A 12,821-nucleotide genomic window follows, 5' to 3' on the forward strand; every position below is an offset into this window, starting at 1 on the left:
CATTAAAGAAGAACAGCTGTCAGCCAATCCAAATATTCTGGATTGATTTCAATGACATTTCTCATCCACTTAATGTTTTCTGCTCCTGGCGAACTTGACAAGATGTGTTGTTCTCAGCTGAGCATTTGTATCTAGCACATTTACAACTATAATGGGGATTTTTTAATTTTGATTTGATAATTGATTTAGACTTGAACCACAGTAATGAATACCGTTTTATTTGAAAATCATAGCATACAATGATATGGATGAAATAGACATAATGTTGGAGAGTTTAGGGCTCCTCTCTGAAGTTCCTGTTCCCAGTGGCTTTCACAGCGAGCCAGCCTCCAGATGGCTCACACAGTGCCACAGCTTCTTGCTTCCTCTTGCTGCTATTCTTGGAGCTGGACTACTCCCGTGACCACTGAGCTACTTAGCATCTGAGCTCGTCATAACACATTGAATATGTAAATGTATGTGTTACGACCCATGTTCGAATGTAGTCCTTTTAGTATTATTGTCAGCCAGACAGTTCCCTGTTCAGGTTTGGCTGGTCCTCTTCAGGTGTACAGTTCCCCATTCAGTATTAGCTGAACTTTTGCTACCTTTGAACTGGTCCTGTTTTCCGCACCAATCAAAAAGTGTCATGCCAGGTCTATGTGTGTGTTCTTTGTTCCTGCTTTATATTGGCAGTTTCTTCCTCTCACTGTTTTATTGTTGTCAGTTTTGCTTTTCTCTGTCATCATCCTAATTGTTTTCACCCATGCCTCATCGTATTCCCCTGTTTAGTGTATTTATACTCCACCCTTTGTCTTGTTCGTTGCATGTTCGTCTTGTCATTTGTCAGTCATTCAAGCATTTATACCAAGTCTAGTTTTCCCGTTCTTTGACCCCTTTGCATGTTTTACGACCAGAGATTTTGCCAGCCGAGTTTTGTACCTTCGCCTTCTCTATTCTTGCCTGCCCGTGTATCAGACCTTTGCCTGATTAAATCAATACTGATTTCGGAAATCCGTTCTGTCTGAGTCGTGCATTTCAGTCCTCAAGGAGCGTGTTAGAAAGTCATGTAATCACATTTAAACCATTGGTTTCCTGTCTTTCAGGGGGCAGCTGATAGGCTTTGCGTAAGCAGCTGGCCCATTGTGTTTGTGTGTGAGAGGGCACTAAGTGAAAACATAATCCTTATTCTTTGTTTGATTGTAAATCACTCTACATTGTGGGTTTAACCTAGATTAGTTTCCTTTACTTTTTCTATTTGACTTTCGATGTAGAGTAGTATCCTTTAGCTTCAGTACCTTGTTTTTTTGTGTTACGGGTTACTGTCACTTGATTTTCTTTGTTCATTAAAGGATAATTGTTACTTTTGGGAAACTTGAATCATTGCCCATGCAGGTGGATCAGGCGACACTCACTCCTGAGGAACGACTTCGCTGGTTATTCTACTTGTTCCAAGAATCATTTCTTTGCTGCCTGGTGGTACTAAGAATGATAATCCTCCTTACTTAACAGTACCTGTAACCATCCAGCTCGGTAACTCCACTAAAGAACTTTTAGCACTAGTTGATTCAGGAGCCGAACAAAACCACCTGGATCCTAGTGTGGCCCCTCGGCTTCATTTTATCCTGGAACCTCTGCCTTCGCCCATCATGGCCTTGGCTCTGGATGGAGGTATCTTAAGCACTATCACCTTCAGTTCACCACCATCCAGCTCGGTTACTCCACTAAAGAACTTTTAGCACTAGTTGATTCAGGAGCCGAACAAAACCACCTGGATCCTGGTGTGGCCCCTCGGCTTCATCTCATCCTGGAACCTCTTCCTTCGCCCATCATGGCCTCGGCTCTGGATGGAGGTATCTTAACCACTATCACCTCCAGTTCACCACCATCGAGTACCCCTTTTTCCCCGGTGGACTTGTCTTTGGTTCTTACCGAGTACCATGACCATGGCACTGGTTTTAGCAAAGACCTCCTCACCACCCTTATGACTACACCATAGATCAATTACCTTGACCCCTACCTTCTAGCAGACTGTACAACTTGTCCCATACCGAACGTAAAGCCATGGAGCTCGTGCAGCTGGTATCATTAGGATTAAATCAAATCCCTGTAAGAATTAGATATCCTGTGCCACTTATTACGTCCACCTTTGAACCCATCCTGGGGGCCACCATCTTCACTCTCGATCTCCACAACACTTACCACCTGGTCCGAATTTGTGAGGGAGATGAGTGTAAGACGGCCTTTAACACGCCCTTTGCCACTTTGAGTACCTGATCATGCCTTTCGGCCTCACAAATGCTCCAGCAGTATTCCAAGCCCTCATTAATGACATTCTGAGAGACTATTTAAACCTATTCGTGTTTGAATGCCTTGATGACATCTTGATCTTTTCTAACTCTCCCACAGAACACAGACTGGCATGTCTGTGGTGTACTCCAGAGACTACTGGAGAACCGTCTCTACATCAAAGCTGAAAAATGTGAATACCACGCACTTTCTGTCTCCTTTCTCGGCTACATCTTCCAAGGCAGGCAGGTGAAGACGGACCCAGACTAAATTAAGGTGGTGGCAGAGTGGCCCACTCGCATCAACCGTAAGCAACTCGCAAGATTTCTTGGTTTTCGCCAACTTTTATCGCAGATTCATACGCAGCTATAGCTTTATTGCACCTCCCCTAACCAAATTAACCTCTGTTAAAACCACCTTTCTCTGGACCCCTGAAGATGACTTGATGTTCCAACATCTCAAAGACAAATTCTGAGTTTAAGCTTCATCCCTACGCTTTCTTCTGCCGACAGCCGTTGCTGAGCAAAACTATGATGTAGGCAATCAAGAACTTTTAGCAATCAAACTCGCTCTTGAAGAATGGAGGCATTGTTGTAGGGAGCCAAACAGCCCTCCATGATGTAAACAGATCATAAGAACCTCTCATACCTTCAGAATGCTAAAAGGTTAAACTTCCGCCAAGCCCGTTGGTCCCTGTTTTTTAGTCATTTCGCCTTTTCTATTACTTACCGTCCAGGCTCCCGCAATGTCAAACCAGACTCCTTGTCCAGGTAATTTGCTTCCGAAGAGGAATCAGCAGAACCGGCCCGGATTCTCCCCTCAAACTGCCTGCTGGGTGGTATGTCATGGTAAATTGAGAACCAGATTCGTAAAGGGTTCATTTTGGACCAAGATCCAGGCACTGGACCCCCCAGTCTCCGGTTTGTTTCCTCCGCAGCCCGCTCCGCTGTTGTCAGGACCTCAGGACACGGGACACAGATGCAGTGTCTTTTCAAGGCAAAAGTGTTTATTAATATAAACAGCAGGTTGAGGATCTCCACACAGAGAAAATCAAAAGGATGTGAAACTCCTAACGCGCTCTCCTCAATAACTACGCTTGTGGAGAGTGCGGCTATGAACATTAACAAACAAAGTACTCTCCATTCTAGGAGGAAAACTGAAAGGCTATTAAAGATAACAAAATAAACTCACACTCTCCTACTGAGGTGGGCTTAAACAAAAACCGAGACACTATGAAACCTTAACAATTATCAATAAGCACACCTTTACCGGCGGCACAAAGATCTCTAAAACAAAACATAAAGGAAGGAACAGAAACCGGCTATGAAACTTACTGTTATAATAAACTATGGCTATGGAAAAACTTACAACAAAACAAAGGATACGCTCTACAGGAGGATTGCTTGACCTACTCAGAACCACAGCACCATAGCCAGTACCATACCCTTCCATTCTCGATTCCCACCTGTACCTAGTATGAACTGACCATTACCTTTGTCTGGACAAATTACCTTAGCAGCTCTTCACTAACCGGCTTCCTCCTCTCTCAGAGTTCCACGTTCACCTGGCTCCTCCCACTGGCTTCCAACACCACACACCTGTAAACAAACTCTGTTCTATCTTTAAATCTCCCAGTGTTCTGCATCTGTTCTTGGGTCTTTTTTGTGAGTCGGCTAGGCACCTAGCCGTGACACTCAGTGACACAGCTGAGATTTCAACCACATCATCAAGCTGCTCGTCCCACTTTTCAACAGTTTTTCAACTGCTCCACTAAAGAAAAGAAATAGTTGGATTTGTTCTATGCAAATGTCAGAGATGCGTATAGCTTCCTTGCCCATTCTCCATGAGGGGTATCAGATTGCAGTTTTTGCTTTTTCTCACCTCCAACTATACACTTGTTTTTCAGCAGAAACCTAATAGCAAGCCCTGGATCACCAGTAACCTGAAAAAACCGCTGACCATGAAGAAGAACCTGCATCTTCCCTCACAGTAGGACACACTGAGACCTCCTCTGTCGCCCCCTTCAGCCTGTTTGTCTCCAGCAGGTGAAAAGCTTAAGGCGCCAAACCAGAACAAGGCTGCATGTCGAGAAGCTGATCAAGGGCCCTGAAGACCTGTGCAGTACAGCTATCTGGGATTCTGCAGCACCTCTTTGACCTTAGCTTGAATCAAGAGAATGTTCCAGTGCTGTGGAAGACACCCTGTCTCATTCCAGTACCTAAAAAAATCCCATACACTGCCCTCGCTGACTTATCAGGTTAAAGAGTCCTCCATCTGCCCATTATGATTTTGACAAAACAGTCAGCACTATGAGGATAATGTTTTTTACTGTCTACAGTTTAGGAGAGATAGTAGTGGTGGATGTCTCCACAATCACCTTATTGAATACCTCACAAACAAACCACAGTTTGTGAGATTGAAGGGTTGTGTGTTGAGAAAGTGGACAGCAGCTCAGGAGCACCACACTGTTGTCTATTACTTTGAGAAGCTCTCACCATTTCTCTTTACTCTGTACACTTTAGACATCAAGTTCAACTTGATTCCTCTCATCTTCAGAAATACTCAGATGATTCTGAAGTTGTTGGGAGTGTCAGCGATGGAGAGGAGGCTGAATGTAGGGACCTATACACCTATACGCACCTTGTAAATAACATAGTGATCCAACAGCACAGCGTGTCCAGTAAAAGGTTTCTTTAGCACGGCTGCAACAAAGAACGGTACAAGAGGTCAATCCTACCCACACCAAAAACTCTGTACAAAGGCATTTAGATTATGACTTATGACTGTTGTTACTAAATGTTATTATTTATGCTACAAAATAATATCCCTCTTTGTGATTGATGAAATGAAAATGTTCCAAGATACTTTTTTTTTTTTTACAAAACAAGTCAAAACAGTCAAAAGACAAATACAGGTTAAAAAGAAGTTCCTCACAATAGTACTGGAAATCAAGGTAATGCCATCTAGAGTAAATGTATAGCCAGAATGTCTTCATAAGGGACTTTAATGTCTTTAACATATGCTTGTAGTCCAACTGGATTCATCTGGATACATGGATAAGTAAGTCTGGGTGTCATCTACAATGCTACCTAACGGAAGTATATTGGAAAGTGAAAAGATTCAGTCCAAGCACAGAACCAAGAGGCACATCATACTTATTCTATTGTGTAAGGAAAATACTCTTTCACATGAACATCCTGGAATCTGTTTAATAAAAATGACTTAAATCAGTCTAATTCTGTTCCTTTAACCCAATGTCTCTGTAATAGAATATTGTGAACGTACTAACTCAGTTCCTTGGCTTTGTTCAAGTGATTATTTGTTTTTTGTTTTTTTCATTCTGGTATATATTATGATCTGCGTTGCATGCGTTCGTATATCTAAAATGGAATCTCTGCTATTCATTTATGCATTAGTATCTAAGTTCCACATGGGATGACGTTTATCATTTCCCATGCATTGCCTTGACTTCGAGCAAATTAGCCAAACCAAAGTACTCTGATCAAGGTCCCTCTCAGAATTCTGAACTCGGAGTTCAGAATTATTTTATATTGGTTTCTTGAACTGAATCTACTTCAATAGTCATATAATAAGACGTTCTTCTACAAGGCAGAATTACAAAACTGAACAGAATCCCTTTGTGTACATAATATACTGCTTGCGAGGCACAGCATTCTCGCTTTCTGTTTTTCCATTGACATGTGAAATACAAGTTGCAGCACGGTGGTGTGGTGGTTAGCACCGTCACCTCACAGCAGAGGGTTCCAGGTTCAACTCCCGGCTGGGATCTTTCTGTGTGGAGTTTACATGTCCTCCCCATGTAAGCGTGGGTTCCCTCCAGGGACTGCGGCTTCCTCCCACCGTCCAAAAACATGCATGTCAGGTTACCTGGTGATTCTAAAACTGTCCTTAGGAGTGAGTGTGAGCGTGCATGGTTGTGTCTTGTTTGTCTCTGTGTGGCCCTGTGATGGACTGGTGACCTGTCCAGGGTGTACCCCACCTCTCACCCAATGAAGCTGGGATAGGCTCTAGCCCCCCCGCGACCCTAAATTGGATTAAGCGGGTGTAGAAAATGGATTGATGGTGTGAAATACAAACTAAACTGTCTTTGTTTTAACTTTTTTTCAACATTTTTTCCTCTTAATAGTGCATCTTCTACTTTCTGGATAGCAAATCCCAATAACAACCTCATTAACTGTGCTGCTGCAGGATCAGAGGTGAGTTCCTATCCACTGTCTCTCATTCCTACACACAGTTTAGAGTACTGAGGCTGTCATGTGTGAACATGAAAACATACACATATACATAGATAAATCACTCTTGTGAAAGAGTTCTTTGTTATACATTTGTACTCACTCTGAAAAACACTGAATGGACTGTTTGTGTGCATGTGTGTGTGGATCTGCAGGAAACAGGTTTTTGGTTCATTTTCCACCATGTGCCCACAGGCCCCTCAGAGGGCCTCTACCCTGCTGGACGCACTGAGCACACACCTATGGGACAGTTTACAAACAACAGAGCCCATTCTAACTACAGGGTGAGTCTGACAGACTTCACTCAGCTCTTGGACGAGAAACAGAGCTAGGAAAAGTTACACAGTAGGTTGTATAAGATAGGATAAGATGAGATCTTTATTCATCCTGCAGGTGGCACAGAGGTAGGTCAATAGAGAACGTAGACCCAAGCAGGAAATTAGCCAAAACACGAATACAAACAGTCACAAGGCCAGCTGATTTGGAACTGGATCAGGATGCTGGAAGAATGTCCAGCAAACCCACATAACTCTAGCTTTAGTGGCTGATAGTTAAGCTCAGATAGATTAATATCCACTTTCATGAGCTAAGTGGCCATTCAAGTAAGGTGTTTGCAGCCAGCTTGTGCTTAAAGTCGATGGTGCCCGAAGCAATTGAGAGTAATTTTGCTCTACAGTAGCTCTTTGGTCACCTACCTGACCACTCAAAGCGCTTTCACACAACATGCCAAATTCACCCATTCATTGAAAGAGTCATATAGCATTTTTTTAGTTCATATAGGTTACACAGTGCTTTCTTTCACTCATTCACACACAGTCATGCACCAATGGCCTCATTTGTAGGCAACGTGGGGTTCAGTATCTTGCCCAATGACACTTGGAAGCAGGGAGTCAAACCACCATTTTTCTAATTGGGAGGCGACTGCTCTTCCTCCTGAGCTACAGCCGCCCCACCAATGTCATGTATAAGAGATAAGCCATGTGTACATTACTTGCTAATCATTAAGTAAGAGCAATATAGTTGCAGATGAAGCAAGTCATATCCCTAGCAACTAATGAGGAACAGATTTTTAGTAACTCTTGGAAACCAAACCACAACAACAAAGTAAGTTCATCCCTTTGAATGATGGGCAGTTCAGGGTTAACAGTCAGTTTTATTAACCCACAAACATTACCAATGCCACTAGATTCAGCAGGATAGCAACTTACCAAATGATATAGAAAAAGAGCAGCGGCAGCAGCTAATTTCCAGTAACAGAACATTTCAACCTATGCTTGGAAACAGGAACTATAAAAAAGTCTTTTGTGACTGAGCTATATCTAGTTTCATAATTACATCCATGCGGTCTTCCTATGCACAACAGTTAGGAAAATCATTTCAAGATAGTTACTTCAGCTGAATGAAAAGTGTAGCTATTTAATTAAAATCATTAGTTTTAATTGTAGGCTTGTTCAGTGTTTTCATGTTTTGCCAGTAGTTATTTCAAATACACTATATTGCCAAAAGCAGTGGCTGACCATGGTTTGGGTCACTGGGCCGTCAGTGCAGGTTTACCATCCATTCAGAGTCGCTATTTAAATGCATCTTGAGTGACCACATGACTCACTAACTGTGCTGTGTGCAAATAAACACAGAGAGACAGCTGTTAGAAGACTTCCTTCTGCAGGTTTCCTTCAGATTTAGTTTTTTTAACACATATGCAGCGGCAGGATGTTTATTCATCAATTAGCTTACTAATAATGAATTATGAGGGGCCTTTCACATACTGAGAGCAACTACCATTGTTATTGTTATTATTATCACGTATATATCAGCAGTTCAGAATATTTAATCATTTATATTTATAATTTAATATTTATATATGTAAATAAACAAACCCTTTCCCGGCTGAGAAAAGCTGGCTAGCGATGGGTTTGGCTGACCTCTCTGCACAATATCCAGCTTTTCTCGAAAAAGGAATTTTGATAAGTTTTGATACCAAATCTGTTTCTCATTCTCCGTCATCCATTGTGGGCAAAAGTAAATAAAAAATCCAATGTATTAATGTCACTCAGAACCTTAGGAGGTGTTTTGCTAGCAAAACTTGCCTGTGATAGCTTCGCTCTGATCATCCAACTTCTGGAGTCATTTAGGGGCAGCTAGCTGGTCCAGTGAGGCAAATGTAAAATCTGATTGGTTAAAAAAACAGTTCCATTGCTATATAATTTAATTAAGTTAGGCCAGCACGACTGATTCTGAAGGCCCTCTGCAGATTAGATTAAATCTGGCAATACATAAAGACTGAAATCTGATTGGACGAAACATTGATAATCCACAGACATCCAGGGGAAGCAGCGTAGCCAAGAGAAACGTTACAAAAAAAGAGAGAATAGACTATTGGAAGCAAATTAATACAATTTCATTGTATAAATATTATAATTTAGGTTGTAGACATAAGTTAGTGATTCTGATAGTGGTTAGGCCAGCAGAGACCCTGATGGCCCACCACTGGCCAAAAGTATTGGCTCATCTTTCTTTACATGCATATGAACTTCAGTGACATCTTAATCCATAGAGTTTAATATGACGTCAGCCCACCCTTTGCAGCTATAACAGCTTCAACTCTTCTGGACAAGCTTTCCACAAGGCTTAGGAGTGTGTTTATGGGAGTTTTTGACCATTCTTCCAGAAGCTCATTTGTGAGGTCAGACACTGATGTTGGACAGAAGGCCTGGTTCTCAGTCTCTGCTCTAATTCATCCCAAAGGTGTTCTATCAGGTTAAGGTCAGGACTCTGTGCAGACCAGTCAAGTTCTTCCACACCAAACTGGCTCATCCATGTTTTTATGGACCTTGCTTTGTGCTCTGGTGAGCAGTCATGTTGGAACAGGAAGGGTCCATCCCCAAACTGTTTCCACAATGTTGGGAGCATGAAATGGTCCAAAATCTCTTGGTATTCTGAGGCATTCAGAGTTCCTTTAACTGGAACTAAGGGGCCAAGCCCAGCTCCTGAAGAACAACCCCACACCATAACCCCCCCTCCACCAAACTTTACACTCTGCACAAAGAAGTCAGACAAGTACCGTTCCCCTGGCAACCGCCAAACCCAGACTCCTCCATCAGATTGTCAGATGGAGAAGCGTGATTGGTCACTCCAGAGAACATGTCTCCACTGCTCCAGAGTCCAGTGGCGGCGTGCTTCACACCACTGCATCCGACGCGTTGCATGGCACTTGGTGATGTATGGCTTGGATGCAGTTACCATGGAAACCCATTCCATGAAGCTCTCTACACACTGTTCTTGAGCTAATCTGAAGGCCACATGAAGTTTGGAGGCCTGTAGTGACTGACTCTGCAGAAAGTTGGCATTTTACGTGGCCGACCACTTCCTGGCTGAGCTGCTGTCGTTCCCAGTCGCTTCCACTTTGTTATAATACCACTGCTAGTAGACTGTGGAATATTTAGTAGCGAGGAAATTTCACACCTGGACTTGTTGCACAGGTGGCATCCTATCAGGGTACCACGCTGGAATTCACTGAGCTCCTGAGAGCGACCCATTCTTTCACAGAGGTTCTGCACACCTAGGTGCTTGAATTTATACACCTGCGGCCATGGAAGTGACTGGAAGACCTGAATTTAATTATTTGGATGTGTGACTGAATACCTTTGGCAATATAGTGTATTTCTAAAAGGGAGAATAGAGTTTGTTCCAACTCAATAATAAATATGAACAAACAGCCTGACATCTAAAGGCAGCAACCAAATATTGATAAATCAACTCACTGCTAATTTATTTATTCTTACTCTTTGGTGTCCACTGTGTTGTACTTGAATTATGATTTTATCCTTTTTCTATTCTAGGCAGGGATGATCCTTGACAATGGAGTAAAGACTACTCAGGCAAATAACAAGGACAAGAGACCATTCCTGTCTCTTGTTGGAGCTAGGTCAGATTTCTTTCTTTAACAAACTATCAGACTGTCTGACAAGCTGAAGTCACTTTACATCTACTAAAATTGATCAGTAATACTCTGAAAAGGTCATGTATCCTCTTGATGTGTTATTATTAACAAATATTTTATCAGCTCAATGAAAGGAGACTAAAATAATTCTAGTCTGTTTAACTATAAGACCAGTCTGGTCACTGTGAAAAGATCCATGTGTCAACTTAACCTCCCCGTTTCAATGTGATGAGGACACAATCCATGTCAGCAAACGACAATCTAGGTTAGTTTCTACAGTGTTTATCATTAGTAGTTTTATACAAAAAAAAAAAAAGAAAAAAGCTGAGACTATATAAAATATTAATAAAAACAGAATGCAACAATTAGATAATCTCATAAACCAGCATTTTATCACAACAGAACACAGAAAACATATCAAATGTTGAAAGTGACACATTTTACTATTTCATAAAAAATATTAGCTATATATTATAGGCTTAATATTAGCTAATATCTTGAATTGAATTTGTAGCATCCCCTCTTCTTTTAACAACATCTGTAAACATCTGTAACCGAGGAGACCAGCTGCTGGACCTTTGGGAGAGGAATGTTGTCCCATTCCTGTCTGATAGAGGATTCCTGGGTCTTCTCTGTTGTATTGTAAATGTTTTCAGGTGGTGAAAGTTCTGGACTGCAGGCAGGTCAGTCCAGCAGCTGGACTCTTCCACTACAGAGCCATGCTGTTGGAATAGATGCAGGATGTGGTTTAACTTTGTCCTGCTGAAATATGCAAGGCCTTCCCTGAAGAAGACCTTATCTGGATGGGAGCAGATGTTGCTCTAAAACCTGTATATATCTTTCAGCATTGATTGAACCTTTCCAGATGTGCAGGTCCCAACCCCCCTACCCTAATACCATCAGAGATGCAGGCTTTTGAACTGAGAGCTGATAACAAGCTGGATGGTCCCTCTCCTCTTTAGTCTGGAGGACGCAGCGGCCATGATTTCCAAACAGAATTTCACGTTCTGATCCATCTGACCACAGAACAGTTTCCCACTTTGTCTCAGTCAATTTTAAACGTGCTTTGGTTCAGAGAAGACGGCTGTGTTTCTGGATTATGTTCAGATACAGTGATTTCCAGGACAGAATCAGGTCTGTTTTAATGCAGAGCTGCCTGAGGGCCTGAAGGTCATGGGCTATGTCCCCTTTTCACAGAGATGTCTACAGATTCTGAATCTTTTGAGAATATTATGCACTGTGTGAGATGGAATAATCAGCATTCCCAATTTTATGTGTCAGGAACATCATTCTAAAAGTATTTCACAATTTGTAGATGCTGTTTTTGAAGACTTTTAAACATCTGCCTATCTTTACTATTGATAGACTTTGCCTCTCTAAGGTGCTCTTTTTTAATACCAAATCATGTTACTGAGCTGCTGCCAATTAACCTCAGTAGTTGCAACATATTGTCTCTTTTCAGTACCACTTACTTTTCCAGCCTTTTGTTGCCCCTTTCCCAACTTCTTTGAGACATGTTGCTGCCATTAAATTCAAGAGCAGCTCATATTTTTTTTCTGAAATAGTAAAATGTCTCACTTGCATTTTGTTTTTAGTTACATTTTACATAGCATCTCAACTTGTTTGGAACTGGATTTGTGGAAATATCACCTGGTCCTGCCCAGGTCTTAAAATGAGGTAAATCCAACCTAAGATGAACAACAACACATGACATATTACAGTGTGTCGTTACTAAATGCAGAAGCAGTGTGTGGAAAACTAAGTCCACCCTTGCATTTCTATGTGAATTAAGAGGGTAAGTAGCAAATAGGTGCTGTGAATCAAACTGTTAGCGATCATTTAATGTGTTGTTCATCTGAGGTAGCATTCATCATATTTTAAGACCTGGGCAGGACCAGATGCTTTTTCTAATAAGTCCCGTTAAGTAAAACCTTTGAACTGAAAAAACTTGTTTTACTCAATTGTCCAAAACTGTCTAACTCCACTCCATTTTTTAGATATGGTCCACACCAGGATGCAGACCCTTTCAAACCCAGAGTTCCTGCTCTCATTCACCACTTTGTAGCCTACAAAAACCAGGACCATGGAGCCTGGCTGAGAGGAGGAGATGTCTGGCTGGATGACTGCCAGTGAGTACTACATCAGTGGATCCAAACCTGAGCAATATGTTGACCATTTGCATAAATCAGTCATTGTATGTTTATTAGAATAGCTTATTGTGCAGTGTTACACAGTCACAATATGAGAAGGTGTCTTGAAAAACCGTGTCATCACAACATAAATGATTACATCTAAGGGGGGTTTTAAGAATAGAATAAGGTAAAGTTTTAGGTTAAAGTTTAGAGTAAGTAAGTAGTTGT

At 41.7% G+C, this 12,821-nt stretch overlaps 1 protein-coding gene across 1 annotated transcript in view; it reads left to right on the top strand.

Annotated features, from left to right (window-relative positions):
- cemip (cell migration inducing hyaluronidase 1) overlaps positions 1-12,821 on the top strand; it is a 150,440-nt gene that overhangs the window by 104,904 nt on the left and 32,715 nt on the right. The window contains exons 15-18 of the mRNA XM_072381128.1: positions 6,416-6,485; positions 6,677-6,805; positions 10,361-10,446; positions 12,459-12,590. Coding sequence (XP_072237229.1) covers positions 6,416-6,485; positions 6,677-6,805; positions 10,361-10,446; positions 12,459-12,590 — 417 coding nt within the window. The remainder of the gene's footprint in view (positions 1-6,415; positions 6,486-6,676; positions 6,806-10,360; positions 10,447-12,458; positions 12,591-12,821) is intronic.

This window comes from Leuresthes tenuis, unplaced genomic scaffold (assembly GCF_036924035.1).
Source record: "Leuresthes tenuis unplaced genomic scaffold, fLeuTen1.0.hap1 SCAF_2, whole genome shotgun sequence".
Lineage (NCBI taxonomy): Eukaryota > Metazoa > Chordata > Actinopteri > Atheriniformes > Atherinopsidae > Leuresthes > Leuresthes tenuis.